General features: G+C 45.9%; 4 protein-coding genes across 5 annotated transcripts; 3 read left to right on the plus strand and 1 right to left on the minus strand.

The window, feature by feature from the left end:
• Window positions 1-1,038: 1,038 nt before the first annotated feature.
• Window positions 1,039-5,417, plus strand: GL218_04325 (putative urea carboxylase; the record flags this gene model as incomplete). Of its 2 annotated transcripts, none has more annotated exons than XM_033580923.1 (12): window positions 1,039-1,229; window positions 1,277-1,556; window positions 1,666-1,839; window positions 1,900-1,974; window positions 2,038-2,509; window positions 2,558-2,698; window positions 2,752-2,928; window positions 3,004-3,256; window positions 3,306-3,363; window positions 3,417-4,091; window positions 4,149-4,287; window positions 4,345-5,417. In XM_033580923.1, the coding sequence occupies 12 exons, from the start codon at window positions 1,039-1,041 to the stop codon at window positions 5,415-5,417; spliced, it is 3,708 nt and encodes a 1,235-aa protein (XP_033435528.1). The 2 variants fall into 2 exon arrangements, with proteins under 2 accessions (XP_033435528.1, XP_033435527.1); XM_033580922.1 differs by having other exon boundaries at window positions 1,286-1,556.
• A 650-nt stretch (window positions 5,418-6,067) lies between these two features.
• GL218_04326 (Lactam utilization protein lamB) lies at window positions 6,068-6,937 on the plus strand (the record flags this gene model as incomplete). Its single annotated transcript, XM_033580924.1, has 3 exons — window positions 6,068-6,145; window positions 6,205-6,257; window positions 6,304-6,937. 3 exons carry the CDS (start codon window positions 6,068-6,070, stop codon window positions 6,935-6,937), a joined length of 765 nt encoding a protein of 254 aa, XP_033435531.1.
• Window positions 6,938-7,373: 436 nt separating this feature from the next.
• GL218_04327 (uncharacterized protein) lies at window positions 7,374-9,309 on the plus strand (the record flags this gene model as incomplete). Its single annotated transcript, XM_033580925.1, has 5 exons — window positions 7,374-7,456; window positions 7,513-8,021; window positions 8,093-8,806; window positions 8,872-9,036; window positions 9,125-9,309. The coding sequence occupies 5 exons, from the start codon at window positions 7,374-7,376 to the stop codon at window positions 9,307-9,309; spliced, it is 1,656 nt and encodes a 551-aa protein (XP_033435530.1).
• A 492-nt stretch (window positions 9,310-9,801) lies between these two features.
• GL218_04328 (Inositol phosphorylceramide synthase catalytic subunit aur1) lies at window positions 9,802-11,361 on the minus strand (the record flags this gene model as incomplete). Its single annotated transcript, XM_033580926.1, has 3 exons — window positions 9,802-10,544; window positions 10,681-10,820; window positions 10,928-11,361. 3 exons carry the CDS (start codon window positions 11,359-11,361, stop codon window positions 9,802-9,804), a joined length of 1,317 nt encoding a protein of 438 aa, XP_033435526.1.
• Window positions 11,362-14,888: the final 3,527 nt, after the last annotated feature.

Raw genomic sequence — 14,888 nt, forward strand, 5'->3', positions numbered from 1 at the left:
TATGCTCAGCGAGTTCGATGAGTCAGTTAATAGCCCTGACTTGGATATGACTTAACTTGGCTTAGGTAGATATATTGTATAGGAAATCTATCTGATTCAGGTCGAAAAAAGGTTTATTTAAGTAGGAAACAGGTAAAACTAAGGATATACATATTTAGTGAATTTAGAGCAAGAAATTTATATAGCTAAAGTAGTTGAAGTGGCTAGATATTGTGGCTAGGTGTGGCTTTATAATGGCTCCTAGGTAGACCTATCAGTCCCACGATCCGGCCAAGTAAGCCTCATTTTTTCGATAGATTGGACATGACTTGTATAAGGTCGAGTTTGTATGATTATTTATTTGAGTTGACCTGATCCGTCGAGCTTGCTGAGTATACTTTAGTCTCTGCAACTATAGGAATCTTATATGTAGAGATTACCTTCACAATGGATACTAAATTGATTATTCGGTTTTACTTAACATAAATCCTACCCCTCTCTCAGGAACCCGGTTGGCATTACATCACAGAGATTAGATAACCCTGAATACCTATCTATACCAGTTATTTTACATAATACTTGATCATTTCGATTAATCCCCGATACCACCATTGGTGGTCCTCACTCTGAAATTGTTTTGTAATAATACGGTATTTCAGATGTATAGTCTCTAGATTATACACAGTCATATAATACAAAAAGGACGCAAGCTTAACGGTTCTCAAACGACGAGTTCAGAACTATCGTAAACTAAGAAATGGTCGTAGTAACTACCAATTATGGATGGCCTTTAACACCTGCTTCGAAGCACACTGAGGTCTTCCTAAACCCGGTTATAGTCGTGCTAGACCCCTATCTGTCAAAATAAAAATATCCAATCATTCCCCTGAACGCTTATCAGTTCCCCTCACCACTGGTTACCTAGCATGTCACACTATCACCAACCCCTATTGATGTTATAGCTATCAAATATTTACTACCGAGTACTATAACTAGCATATACCCTTTCCCCAACCATTGCCTCATTCGTAGTTTCTTAAAAACGTAGTAGCCTATACAATGTCTCTTATTCCTCGTATACTAATTGCGAACCGCGGCGAAATTGCCGTACGATGTATCCAAGCATGCAAACAGCTATCATTCCCATGCGTCTCTATTTTTACCACGGCAGATGCTAGTTCACTCCACGTGCGTCTTGCTGATTCGAGCGTCCTGCTTGAAGAAGAAGGGCCTCGAGCATACACAAATATGTAAACCTAGCTTATACCCTTACTCATGCTAATATCACTAATAAAAGCAATTATAGTGATGCAATCCTTGAAATATGCCAGAAGCAAGACATCAATGCCGTCTTTCTTGGGTACGGATTTCTAAGCGAAAATGCGGAATTTGCCCGTCGGGTTCACGATGCAGGCATGATCTTCATAGGCCCGGACAGCAAAGCAATCTATCAAATGGGCTTAAAACATGTAGCGAGAGGCCTGGCCACTGCTGCAGGAATCCCTGTTATTCAAGGCTCTGGATTATTGAGGAGTGCAGCGGAGACGCTTGAAATAGCACAGAGGATAGGCTTCCCGGTTAGCCCCTATTCTTCTATTTGATTAAATTCTGATACCATCTATACGGATTGGATGGTTAAAATCTTATGAATGGATGTATTATTAACTTCAAGATTGCCTGCTTTAGGTTATAGTAAAGGCTTCTGGTGGCGGTGGCGGTATGGGTCAATATGTTTGCGAGAGCGAGAACGATGTTCCGAAAGCCTTTGCCAATGTGGAAAGCCGCTCGAAAGAACTTTTCGGCGATACGGGAGTTTTTCTAGAGAAATACTATGGCTCGAGCCACCATATTGAGATTCAAGTATGTTTAGCTGATTGATTCAACATTCAGCTAGCAACCGTCCTAACTACCATACCCAAGGTCTTTGGAAACGGGATAGGCGAAGTAGTAGATTTTGGCGAACGAGAATGTAGTATTCAAAGGCGCCGCCAAAAGGTAAACCCGTCTATCAATACCCTTCTAAGTATTATGTCTTAATCACTGATATCTTCATATTAGGTGATAGAAGAGTCTCCTAGTCCATATCTACTTGGCCGGCCCGAGTTAAGAAGTCGCCTCGTCTCCTCCGCCTTGACTCTCGCAAGATCTATTAACTACTCTTCAGCTGGAACTGTAGAGTTTCTCGTCGACGATGAAACGGGGGACTTCTTCTTTTTGGAGATGAATACCCGCTTGCAAGTCGAGCACGGCGTCACGGAACTTTGCTACGGCGTGGACCTTGTCGCTTTGATGTTACAGCAGGCCAAGTATCAACTGTCAAAAGAATCTGGAATTCCTTCTGATGAGCTTCTGAGGATACGAGCAGAGGCGGTCCCGAAAGGCTCTGCAATCGAAGCCCGGGTATGCTGTGAGAACCCAGCGGATTCTTTCATACCTAGCTCTGGTTTTGTCCAGTCAGTTGTTTGGCCTAATCATCACGCTCGAGTGGATACATGGATACAGCTTGGCACCTTCGTTAGCCCCTATTTCGGTGAGTGAAGCTCAAGTGTCGTTCAAACTTCATCTAACGCGGAGCTAGACTCGCTGCTGGCCAAGGTGATTGTACATGGCGCTACAAGAGAAGAATCGATTGCAACTATGCGAAAAGCCTTGGATACCTCGGAAATCGGCGGGCTTACAACGAACTTGACAATTCTTAAGTCGATAATTAGTTCGACAGGTGAGATCTATAACATAATATCTGAGTCTATCTTCGACTAAATTCTTTAATAGAATTCTTTAGAGGGAGAACCCTTACGACATTCCTAGATACACAATTCACATTCCGTCCTACGGGCATACAAATTGATGATCCAGGTGTTTTCACCACCGTCCAGCAAGCCTGTAATAGAACACGTAAAGGCTATGGAATACCGACAAGTGGACCAATGGATGACTTGGCTGCAACTAGTACGTCGGACTGATCGATGAATGGGAATTAACCCAATTATTTATATACCCGAATCACCGCTGATGTTACTACAGTTGCCAATTTGCTCGTCGGGAACTCGGAAGATATAGAATGTCTCGAGGTCACCGCTCGTGGACCCAAGCTCAAGTTCTTTAGTTTGAGTGTCATAGCTATTACCGGCTCCCCATTTTCCGTGGAGGTGGACGGAAATGTTAAGCAGATGTGGTCTAGAATTATTATGAATCCAGGCGAAGTACTTAAAATAGGAGCATCCGCCAGTCCGGGAGGCCGATGCTATATTGCGATCCGAGGAGGCTTTCCAGGGGTGTAAGTAATCCCATTAAGGTTACTAACTTTACTTGTTAACACAACCTAGGCCCGAATGGCTTGGATCCAAGTCTACGACACCGAACCTCGCTCTGGGTGGTATACAAGTGAGTATGCTTATTACCAAAGGAGCTTATATGATTACTAAACTCGATGAAAGGGCCGACAATTACGACGTGGTGACCATATCGAAGTAGCCCATATCGAGGAATCCGATCTACCTGATACGTATCAACTCCCACCAGACTTAATCCCCCCTACTACTGTGACAGATATCTATGTGATGCACGGTCCACACGATTCCGACGACTACATCACAGAAACCGGCAGACAAATTCTCTACTCGACTGAGTGGACCGTAGATCATAATTGCAACCGAACGGGGATACGCCTAATCGGTCCACAGATTGAATGGGCTCGAGAAAACGGAGGGGACGGCGGCAGTCATCCAAGCAATATTATCGACTATCACTATCCATCGCCGGGGGGGATTAACTGGACAGGCGATACCAGCGTAATTTTCCCTCAAGATTCCCCTGGACTCGGCGGCTTTCTTTCTTCCTCTACGGTTGTCTCCGCAGACTTGTGGAAACTTGGAAGACTCAAACCCGGCGATAAGACTAGGTTGACGCCCGTATCCTATAGTTCTGCCCGGAAGCTAGCGAGCCAGAAGGCTAGTTTTATCGGTACAATTGCAAAGCATATATCTAGCGGTATTCTAGAACATGAGCACCCGCTGTCTCTTTTGGAGATAGAGGAAAAGGATCTTAAACCAGACGCAATATTGCAGGTGATTTCGAGTGACCATGGGGGACTGAAACTGACCTTACGCCAAGTATGTTCTTCGGAACGATTCAGTAACTGTTTTGCTAATTTCTACCTCTATATTTAGGGCGGCGATCGCTTTATAATCGTCAATGTAGAAATGTCTCAAAAGGCAGGCCTCGAGACCTCAGTGGCAGCGAACAATCTGGCCAGAGCCATCCAGAGTGGCAGCGTCCCGGGGACCTTTGTACACATTAGTATTAACTGTTAGTATACCCCTTAGAAGATAACTGCTGAATAACATGACTAAGTTCTTTTGATAGCCATCACTGTTGAGTACGAACCAGGCACGATTTCCCAGCCAGATGTTGTACTCTTAATCAAGGAAGCCCATCAACAAAGCAGCAATATTGAGAAGCCCTTAGCAGCGCGTCGCTTTCGCCTCCCTATCGTCTTCGACCATCCTTCGGTCCGTGAGGCAGAAAGCCGTTATACTACCTTGCAACGCAACAAGGCCGTTTACGTCCCAGATAACGTCTCTTATGTGCAAGAGAACAACGGGCTTGCCTCCCGTAACGATATTTTCGATATTCTTCTCAAGACACGCTTTCTCGTCGTCACTGTCGGCTTTATGTCAGGATTGCCACTATTATGGCCTCTAGATCCTATGGCGCGCCTAACGTCCCAGAAATATAACCCAACGCGGATTTCTACACCCCCCGGGACAGTGGGTCTTGGGGGTGGGATGTTCTGCATATATCCAGCTGACCAGCCTGGCGGTTATATGATGCTTGCCAAGTCAATTCCAGTCTGGGATACGTACGCCCTACGACCAGGTTTCAGGGAGGCCAAGCCGTGGCTTTGCGAGCCATTTGACCTAGTAGACTTTTACGAGGTGAATCTCAACGAGTATGAGGAGATTTCAAGACAGTTTGAGGCTGGCGTATATGAGATACAGGTTGAAGAAACCGTATTCGATTTCCAAGCCGAACTTGTCAAGGATCACGAGAAACGCAATCTACCAGAGACGCTCGAGTTTCTTGCTAAGCAGGAAGTAGCAGAACAACTTATGCGTGTCTGCGAAGAAAAGCTACTCTCAGAGTGGCAATTAGACCAAGAAAAGAGTCATGCCAGCGCTCAGGAGATAACTGACGTAGGGTCAGGAGTAGTGGTAGTCTCGTCGCCTCAGGTAGGCAAGGTATGGAAGGTTCAAGTAAGTCCCGGTGACTTAATAGAGCAAGAGAAAGTGATTGTTATACTTGAAGCTATGAAAATGGAAATTCCGGTCATGGCAGAGGAATCTCATCATGGTCTCGTAGTTAAGGAAGTTTTGGTTCAAGAAGGAACGTTAGTATCATCAGGCACATTACTCGTGCTCCTTCAGAAGCCCGATTAAGATGGGCCGCTCTAGAGTTACGGGCCGAGAATGTCTATATAGGGGATGTATCGTTTGCTTTTATCATCAAGATACGCCATATGTCAGTTATGGGATAATTGGATCTTCATACATTTACAAATTCAACTATTCTACGTGAAGCATTTCTAGATATCACCAACTTCAGTAACTGTTTTAGCTTCCAATATTCTATAATAGTTCTTAGCTACTCCAATTTACCTTGTTTGCATGAGATCGAGGTTCCGGATGCAAGCTTTAAACATCCAGTGTGGTATCTGTGGTAGGCACACCCGCGCCCTCAAGCAATAAAACCTCCAAGATAGAGGGTTTTTTCATCACTGTAACATTAGAAAGGTTGGTGCAACCGGCGATCAGTCTCTTTGCATACACCGAGAGCCCTCGGGGTCGGTATGCCCAGAATTAATTGGCGAGTGCCTATAGCGGCTGGTCGCGTGTAGGGATACAGATAACAGTCTACTTTATAGACAAACGGGGCCCTCCGATTGATAAATGATACGAGTTGCGTATCTGCGGGGTGAGCTTGGGGATCATCGATCTTCAACAGCTATACAAATCGCCATAATATAATTAACGTCATATCCTACGCAGTCCAAATAAATAGATATCATAGATCCAGTACGGAACACATCATGTCTGAAGATAAAGCCCAGTCGCGATGGATAGAGATCAACTGCGACTTAGGGGAAGGCTTTGGAAGATGGAAACTAGTAAGACCTTTCCTCTGTAATTTATTATTTTCCCTCGCTCATGCATTAATGGCCGATAGGGACCTGATGAGGACTTGATGCGCTATATCGATGTAGCAAATATCGCTTGCGGGTTAGTTCTGCTCAACTCTATCATTATCCCAACTAACCCTAAGGAGGTTCCACGCCGGCAACCCTTCTACTATGGTGCGCACAGTTCGCCTCGCAAAGCAACGTGGTGTGCGAGTTGGTGCCCACCCAGGAATGCCAGACCTCCTTGGCTTTGGTCGTCGCCGCATGGAGATTTCCCCTGACGATATGTACGCTCTGGTCTTATACCAAGTCGGAGCTCTCGCGGCTATAATTGCTGCAGAGGACATGTCGCTTAATCACGTCAAGCCACACGGCGAGCTCTATTTCTATATACAGCGAGACGCTGGTATTCGAGATGCCGTGCTTCGCGCCGTCAAAACTTTCAAGGTCCCCATTTATGGACTGCCAACTAAGCATATGGTCGAGGACTGCCAGAGGCTCGGGGTAGAGCTTATCCCCGAGTTCTATGTGGACATCGACTATAATGACCAAGGCGGACTGGTACCAGTGGCAGAATCCGCCCCTGTTACTTCGGAGCTGATTGCTGAGCGCATCCGCATCTTCACGAGTAAGGGCCAGGCTATTTCCAAGAGCGGGAATGCTGTGGATATACCTGTTGATAGGAAAGGGTTTAGTATATGCATTCACTCAGATCTACCAGGTGCATTGGACAATGTTACTGCTGCGAGAGCAGCTGTTGAAGAGCAGAGAGTATCATAGGCAGCTGCGCGTACGAGGATCTCATTGACTTGTATGGCAGTTTATTCTATTTACATGAGGATATTGCTGGGTAAGTCAGTCATTGGGGTTAATGGCGAGAATGAAATAATGATATATGAGTGACATATTAGTCTGCCTGAAAATAGCTTCTATCAAGAAAATACCCGAGAATTTCTATTAAACTACCTAGGCAGTCTTTCTCTTGATGTTGCCCTCAAGAGTTCTTGTATCCAATAACCACCCACCTTTTCCTATTCCTACCTAAGTAGAGCAACGTCCCATGAGAAATCCCGAGGTTAAAATACCTCTCGTCTCCCAACGGCTGGAATCGGCAAGGCCATCTTCTTGACGGCCTAGATCTAGCTAGAATGGCCGAAATTATGGACCCGGAGCGGTCGATACCCTGCAGCAGGCCGGGGTTGTGGACCGAGCCAAGATGTCGCAATCCGACCAACTTATTGCACAACGTCGTAAGAAAAATGAAGACTTCGAACGTCGGCATGGGGTACCATACCGCTGGTATGGTATAAAGATTACATTCGTCGCTTCTCGTGTAAGCTGGTGAACTGGATTAGGGCCTCTTGTAGATTTTTGCCTCGACCGATATCGCCTCGTTCTGACGGCATTATCGACAGCCCAACTGCTAAACTCAGGCCGGGCAATACCTACGATCCACCCGAGCTGATCAGCAAAATGAGCAGCTCTTCCATCGCAGACGCGCCGACGGGCGGTCCCGCGGTCAAGCAGAGGCGCACGTGGTACCACACAACGCTCTTCAATGCCTTCGTCATCGGCGGCGTCGGCTTCATCGCCCCAGGACTATGGAACGCGATGAACAACCTAGGCGCTGGCGGCGCGCAAGAGCCGTACTTGGTCAACGCGGCCAACTCGCTCGTCTTCGCCATCATGGGATTTATGTGCTTGTTCGGCGCGCCCCTCGCCAACCGCATTGGTCTACGATGGACGCTTTTCCTAGGTGCTATTGGGTACCCTGTTTATTCGGCTGGCTTGTATGCGAACAACCGTTACGGCAATACCTGGCTAGTATTAGTCGGCGCCGTAGCGTGCGGCTTGAGCGCCGGTGGTATGGACTCCATTTATATAAGCAAATATAGCTACCATGTTCGTACAATCTGCTAACTTGGAATTGGACAGCTTTTTGGTGCTCGGAAGCAGCTATCGCGGTAGGCTATCCCGAACCCGGAAAAAGAGGTCGCTATCTGAATATATGGCTGTGGTTCCGCACGGGCGGACCCTTGGTCGGCGGCGCCATCGTGCTCGCGCTGAACCATGACGAGGGCACTAAGGCTAAGGGCAAGGTGGGATACCAAGTTTACCTGATATTCATCGCGCTGCAATGCGTTGCGGCTCCTCTCGCGCTCGCGCTATCGCCACCGGAGAAAGTGCAGCGTGCAGATGGATCAAAAGTTATCATCAAGAGCGAAGGCTCTTTCGCAGGGGAGTTTCGTGCGCTATGGGCGGCATGCAAGCGCAAGGACATCTTACTCCTGCTACCGGTTTTCTGGGCGGCCTACTTCAACCAATACAGCAGCAACTTTCAGTCGTACTACTTCGGCGTGCGAGCGCGCGCCTTGATCGGCTTTGTGAATAACTTCGGCGCCTTGCTGTCGTCGCAAATTATGAGCACGCTGCTAGATTACAAGGGTCTTCCGGTCAAGAAGCGCATAGTGATCGGGTTTTTTTACGTCGTAGTGGTGCACATAGTGGCCTGGGTATACGGCTGGGTAATTCAAATTCGGTATAATAGTAACCCGCCCGCCTACGACTGGGAGGACAAGGGGTTCGTCGAGGGCTTCTTCGTGCTGGTCCTTTGGGACTTTTCGCGACAGGCACTTCAGAATTGGCTTTGTAAGTGACCTCAAATTTCTCCAATGTGGGGGTATCATGGAAGGACGATTGCTAATTCATAATAGATTACCTCGTCGCTAGTATGACTGACAATATCTCGGAGCTGACGCGGTTCTCGGGCATTCTAAGAGGGCAGGAGAGCTTTGCTCAGGCCATTAGTTTTGGAATAAACACTCAAAAATTCAAGGTTGCTGGGCGTGTGCCTCTAGCCGTAAACACCATCCTGCTTGGTAAGTTTGATCTCTGATCAATATCTTGGTCCTTGATATTTGTATCCGGAGCCATTTTATACAGAGTGACTAACACCCATTTCTACAGGCTTGTCAGTACTCCCCACGTGGCTTGTTGTCCGTAACCACGTTCCAGTCGAGCAAGATTCCAAGCACGCCTCCGACAACGAAAGCCACGCTGAAGAAGGCCTGGCGGGTCAAATTCTGGATTCTAGCGAAAAGCAGAAGTTTGCTGTTGGGAAGACGAGCATTGGGGGAGATGCTGCAATCTGAAGAGCGTAGCGTAGATCAATATAATTTACTTCTGGCCGAACTATACCAGATCGTGATTGAACATATAACTTTAAACCAGCCATGTAGAGACAACCCGTACTCGACTTATTAGCTAAAGCATAGTATGATAGTTGCTGCTAGTGATTCGTCTATTAACATAACAGGATATTATTATCGCCTTCTTATGCCCAGGCGCGTGAATGAGGAGCCGCTTCGTACGATATCTGACAGTTAGGTAGGGCAATCCGTAAAAAAGTAAGGGCTTTAGAATACGCAAAAATGGTTTCAGAAAATTTGATTAATATATCATGCTACAAGGGCTCAATAGTAGTATCTTCAGATATATCACGGATATAGGTCATCTATCAAATTCGTGGAAGGTGTAGATATAGTAATGATCTCGCCTTTCGGCGGTATTAATATATTTCGTCTTAATTTCTAGTATTAAGTGTATCGTGGTATCATAATGCCCGTGCCGTCTCATCTATGCAATTAATCTCTTCTCCTGTCGCTCTTATCGCTCCGAGTGCTTGACGTCGGGCTTGAGCTCCCGCTCGACGACCCCGAGTGCATAAAGCTGTCCAAGACGGTAAATTCATCCGACAGGTTAGCACTTCGCTTAACGGCTCCGACGGGACCATATCCAAGTTCCTCGTCTAGAGTCTTGTTCTTCTTCGTAGCGCCAATTTCGACATACTCGTATTCCCAACGGTATGTCTTCCCAGGTTGCTGAATCGGCAGCCAGTATTTCCTAACCACAGCAAAGAAGGAATAAGCAATGATGCCGCCGCCGAGCAAATCGACAGCGTAATGGTGGTTCAGATACATCGTCGCCCAGCAAATCCAGCAAACGTAGAATAAGCACAGGCCCTTAAGCTTTGGAAAGCAATAAGTAAGGAATAAGGCTTCAAGGATCGCGTCGGCGGCGTGAAGACTCGGGAAAGCTCCGAAAGGTACGGGTGCCGTGGTAAAGCTAGTGGTGTACATATCAATGCCGAAAAGTGCGTCGATCCGCGCTAACCCAGCCGGGGAACCCTGCATTCCGTATTTTGCGGGCTCGAGGCCGTGCAGTCTTTCATACCAGGGTGGTGTGCATGGGAAAAAGAGCTGTATCGATACACCCAAAACGCTCATCCATCCAAAGGTTTTAGCGAACATCGGAAGAGTACCCGGAGCAGCAAAAATGAACATGATTACGGAGCAAATAGCGGGAAGCCCGAAATGACCTATTCCGTCTACATGGAATCAAATTAGCAATAGTTTCTTACAAGTCAATTAGACCAGCGTAATATATTCAGGTGCGAAAACCCGAGTAAGACCACGGCCTTGTAGAGATAAAATGAAAATTCCTGAAAATGGGGACTGCCTTACATGGAATCCAGGCGAAAAGATCAAGCACAGGATGTGTCCATGCGGAAAGGACATTTGAAAAGCTGACGCCATATAGAATATCTTCTAAAGCGGGAAGCACCTTAACGAGGATATCCGGACGAATGTCGTACGGGATAAAGCTAAAGTCGGATTGTTAGCAATTTAAAAAGAATTGCTACCCTCTTTGAGTAGAAGGTGGAATAGTCAAAGCGCCGATAAGAGCTCTTTGACGAATTTGGAAGCTTACCGGCTAGAGAAAAAGTATAGTAGATAAGTCCATATAGACCACGACGGGAGGAAGAATTGTCTTGTTATAGGTATGAACAAAAGCGACAAGTACCCTACGGCAGCGAGGGTCTTAATAATAGGCGCTGACGGGTCAATAATCCATAGCGAGAAAATGGTGAAACCAGCTAATACAAGATATTGCACGTCGAATAAGCTCCATTTTCTTGTCCTCAGTAACTCAAAGGTATCTGTGATCTTAAAAGAAGTTTGCAAAGCAGAGATACTCCTTGTCGGGTTGGGGCCGGATTCTCGCATTTGCTTGGACGAATGACTGAACATTCGGGGTAGGTTATAACGGCCTGGTATTGTCTTTAACTTAGACGGGCTCAACCTCTCGCGCCATCCCAGAGGGAGCTGTGTCTCCGTTTCGACGACGGTGTTCGTCTGCTGCATCGGAACGCTCTCGTACGACGCCGGGCGAAATCTTTCTGTCTTTCCTAGGAAAACCGTAGGTATTTTATCTGCAGTTGGAGGAGAGTCTGAGCCGGGTCCGCAGTCTTGTCGTACCGGAGGTTACCAAAGTTAGCCAAGGTGGGATGGGCTAGGAATGTTGGGGCTGGTTGTCCTCCCAGACGCCAGGCGAAGGCAGATGAGGTCGAGGTCGTCGGCTTGTCGTGAAGAATCACATACGGAACGCAATTCCTAGATCGTGCGATCGGGAAGCGGAAAGGAAAGGGAAGGGGAGGTACATGATATATAATAATAAAGAAGAAAAAAAAAAAGCAGAGCACACTACCTCTACCGCACCACCGCTGTTCTGCTACCTAACCACCCCCAGTGCTTTGTTGCCGTACAATACATAATAACTCAGGTATCCGGATATAACGGGGACAGGGATGCAAGAGACGCAAAGTAAGGCATGGCTGATTGGGTAGAATTGTATCGGTGGTCATGGATAATTCATCTAGGAGTGGATTATGAGTAATGGATTTAATGGATTCAAAAAATGGTACCTACCATCTTACTCGGCCTTATGACAGGGGTATAAACTTAGCGGGGACCCATGCCGATTGTGCATCCACAATACGTATATCTACACAGTAAATGTCAATGTACAGTACATCGGACATTATTTACAGTTTATTGTTTCAACCAACACATTGCGGAAAAGAGCAGGAGGCGAATTAAAGATTTTAATATACATATATGTAAGTTTGTATATAGAAGCAATAAAGCACATGCAATCACATCAAGTTTTACTGCAGCTTCCCGCACATGTCCAAGTAGTCAGGTACATGTACCAACGGCATATACTAAGAACCCGGTGTAGCGCAAGCGCCGTACCGCAACTTTAAATTCCAAAACGGTTCGGGATTGGGAGTCAGGGAGTATTTTTGCCTCTGCGTTAGCTTAGCAGCTTAGCGCCAGCATCCGAATACGTCGCATATGCAAGCTACCTATGCACCTACGTATCATAAGGAAACCAGAAAAAGCCTAGGGTTGGTGACTAAGATAAGATTTATCACTTGTCCTGCCAGCCTGCCTGTCTGCTTCCTTCGCAACGCAACGCTATTCGTTTACTTGAATCTACTGGATGGAATTCTGATACTGATTCCATACTGCAGAGCATCGGCCGAGTTATTATAGATGATGCCTGACTTTAACGAAAGCGAACTGCTTACTCACTATTTCAGCCGCTTGAAGCTCACTCATCCTCCCCATAATTTAATTCATAGTTCTCTGGCGCATATAATAGGTTTGTAGCGGAGGTAGACACGTGGTTTAAGAAAGAGATCCCGTTCTTTTAGTTTATACAAACATATCGAAATACACTATGGACGAATATGGATATACATAGTAGAACTGTGGACATATATCGCGTAGAGGATATCAAATGTGTAAGCGTAAGGGTGCTTTCTCAGCCCAATACCTTGAAGTCCTACTTTATTGTTCCTCAAATTTGATGGAATGTAAGATGTAGCCCTAAAACACGTTAGCCTTGCTTCAAATCAGCCTTAAAATACTTCTAGCCTGGTCATCCTTTAGACTAGATTACTATGACCACTAGTGATCATTAGGACTTTTCTTCAGTAACTTCTTGACAGCAATGATGCCGAGGTCTCAATTTTTTTCGTAAGTATCCACCTCTGTGTCCAGGACAGATGACATAATCGATTCTATGGGGCTTGATTTCAAAGCACCATAGCACCGGTAACGACACGAGATTCGATTACCTATAGAATTCCCCATGTTAGAATTACCATGTTAAATTCCCGCAAATTCTAAACGAAAGCGAGTTAGGACTTAGGTCAGCATATTCATATGTCCTCTCATCTAACAGTCTCGTCCCTTGCGGACTTCACCAGTTGATAATATCAAACGAGAGAACCCTTTGGAATCCGGCGAGCGGGAATCAATTAGCACTAGCGAGGGCGGACACCATCGGAAGGGTCGGGACTGGGGGTGGCCATGCATGCATGGTTAGATGGGTATATTATGTGCATAAATTATACATAATATCCGTTATTTGCACAAAATGAGACCGGGTACGAAGTACGAAATAGAGTACGAAAAATGTACAATACCTATGTACACAATGCGCGCTTGTGTAACAATACCGATGCAACCGGATCTTGGCATTGGAACGCTAGTACAAGATTCTGGCATCTTACATAGTGGCCCACTTTGTACCGTTTCAAGGGTCCCAGAGCCGCTCGTCACATCCTACAAGTTTACAATACTGCAGTACGCGTATGTATGTCATTATCAATTACTACCTAATAAGTTAGAGATCTTAATAACAAGGATTTAGAAATGGACACGTGAGGGTAATAACAGTAATGTGTTATGTGTGCCTATCCGTTTCTCAGCTGCTGATGAGCAGCCATAATACATATATTTAAGTTGGATGGATAGATGCGTTTAGATAAATGCAGATACAGATGCAGATGTGAAGGATCACTAAGAGTACGGGATACAGTATCACATGCCTAATGTACATATGTACCGTCTGCATGGCACAAATGGGGGTCACCTTTTTGTACCTTTATCAGTAACGAGATCGCGTGCGCAAAAAAAAAAAAGAGGAAAGGAAAAAAAAGGTGAATTAAAACGGAAAATTAAGAGAAAGTGGATCCAAAGTCCCAAGGCCGCCCCCAATTGATGTCAAGGTTCCCGCTTCGGTCTCCGCTTCTGCCCGACTCACCGACCGGGAACACCCACCATTAAAGCCAAGCAAGCGGACTCTTTCTTAACTGACGGGGAGGAGAATAGAAAAAAAAAGAAAAAAGGAGATTAGATTATTCGTGCTACAATAGTTGCATAATAGAGCTATTCCGGCTATTCATTTGTTGCTCGGTCATTAATTATTACTAACCTCGGGGTTCGGAGTTCACTTTTGAATCGAGATCCCAATACGGCGTCGTGCCATTTTTTTTTTATTTTTTTTTCAAGTTCTCCCTTATGAAGTCTCGACTCTTCATAATATCCACCGTCCGTTATCCAGCCCATACATACATATACACTACATAAAAATACCACAGTTGTATTTCTGGACGTCGCGACGGAGCATCGGGGTATCAAAGTGGCACCATGCGACGATCTGACCAGAATCGACGGGATGCGCTGAGGGAAAATGCCAATGCTACTCTCTCCGCGAATTACCGACCCACGGACTCTTGTCACCTCGATAACTTTATCGCCTAGCCGGTCTAAGCGTGCCCTGTCGGACCCCGTCGAGGTGAAGAATTTCCACCCCTCGACCGTTTTGTATTGCCTTTTTGCGAAATTCGATCACGCGACAGTAAATTCCCATGCCAATCATGATGTCTGCCCAAAATGTTCCCTTTCGTAATAACAGCAAGGGACGCTTGTTAGATAGGAAACGGGTTTCAAAATATCAAACCCGAACACGTTAATTGTTAGTTACACCAAGTCAAACTTCGGTAACATTTATTAATATTTACATATATGCGGAGTTA

The sequence above is a fragment of the Daldinia childiae genome (genome assembly GCF_008694065.1).
Source record: "Daldinia childiae strain JS-1345 chromosome Unknown Scaffold4, whole genome shotgun sequence".
Lineage (NCBI taxonomy): Eukaryota > Fungi > Ascomycota > Sordariomycetes > Xylariales > Hypoxylaceae > Daldinia > Daldinia childiae.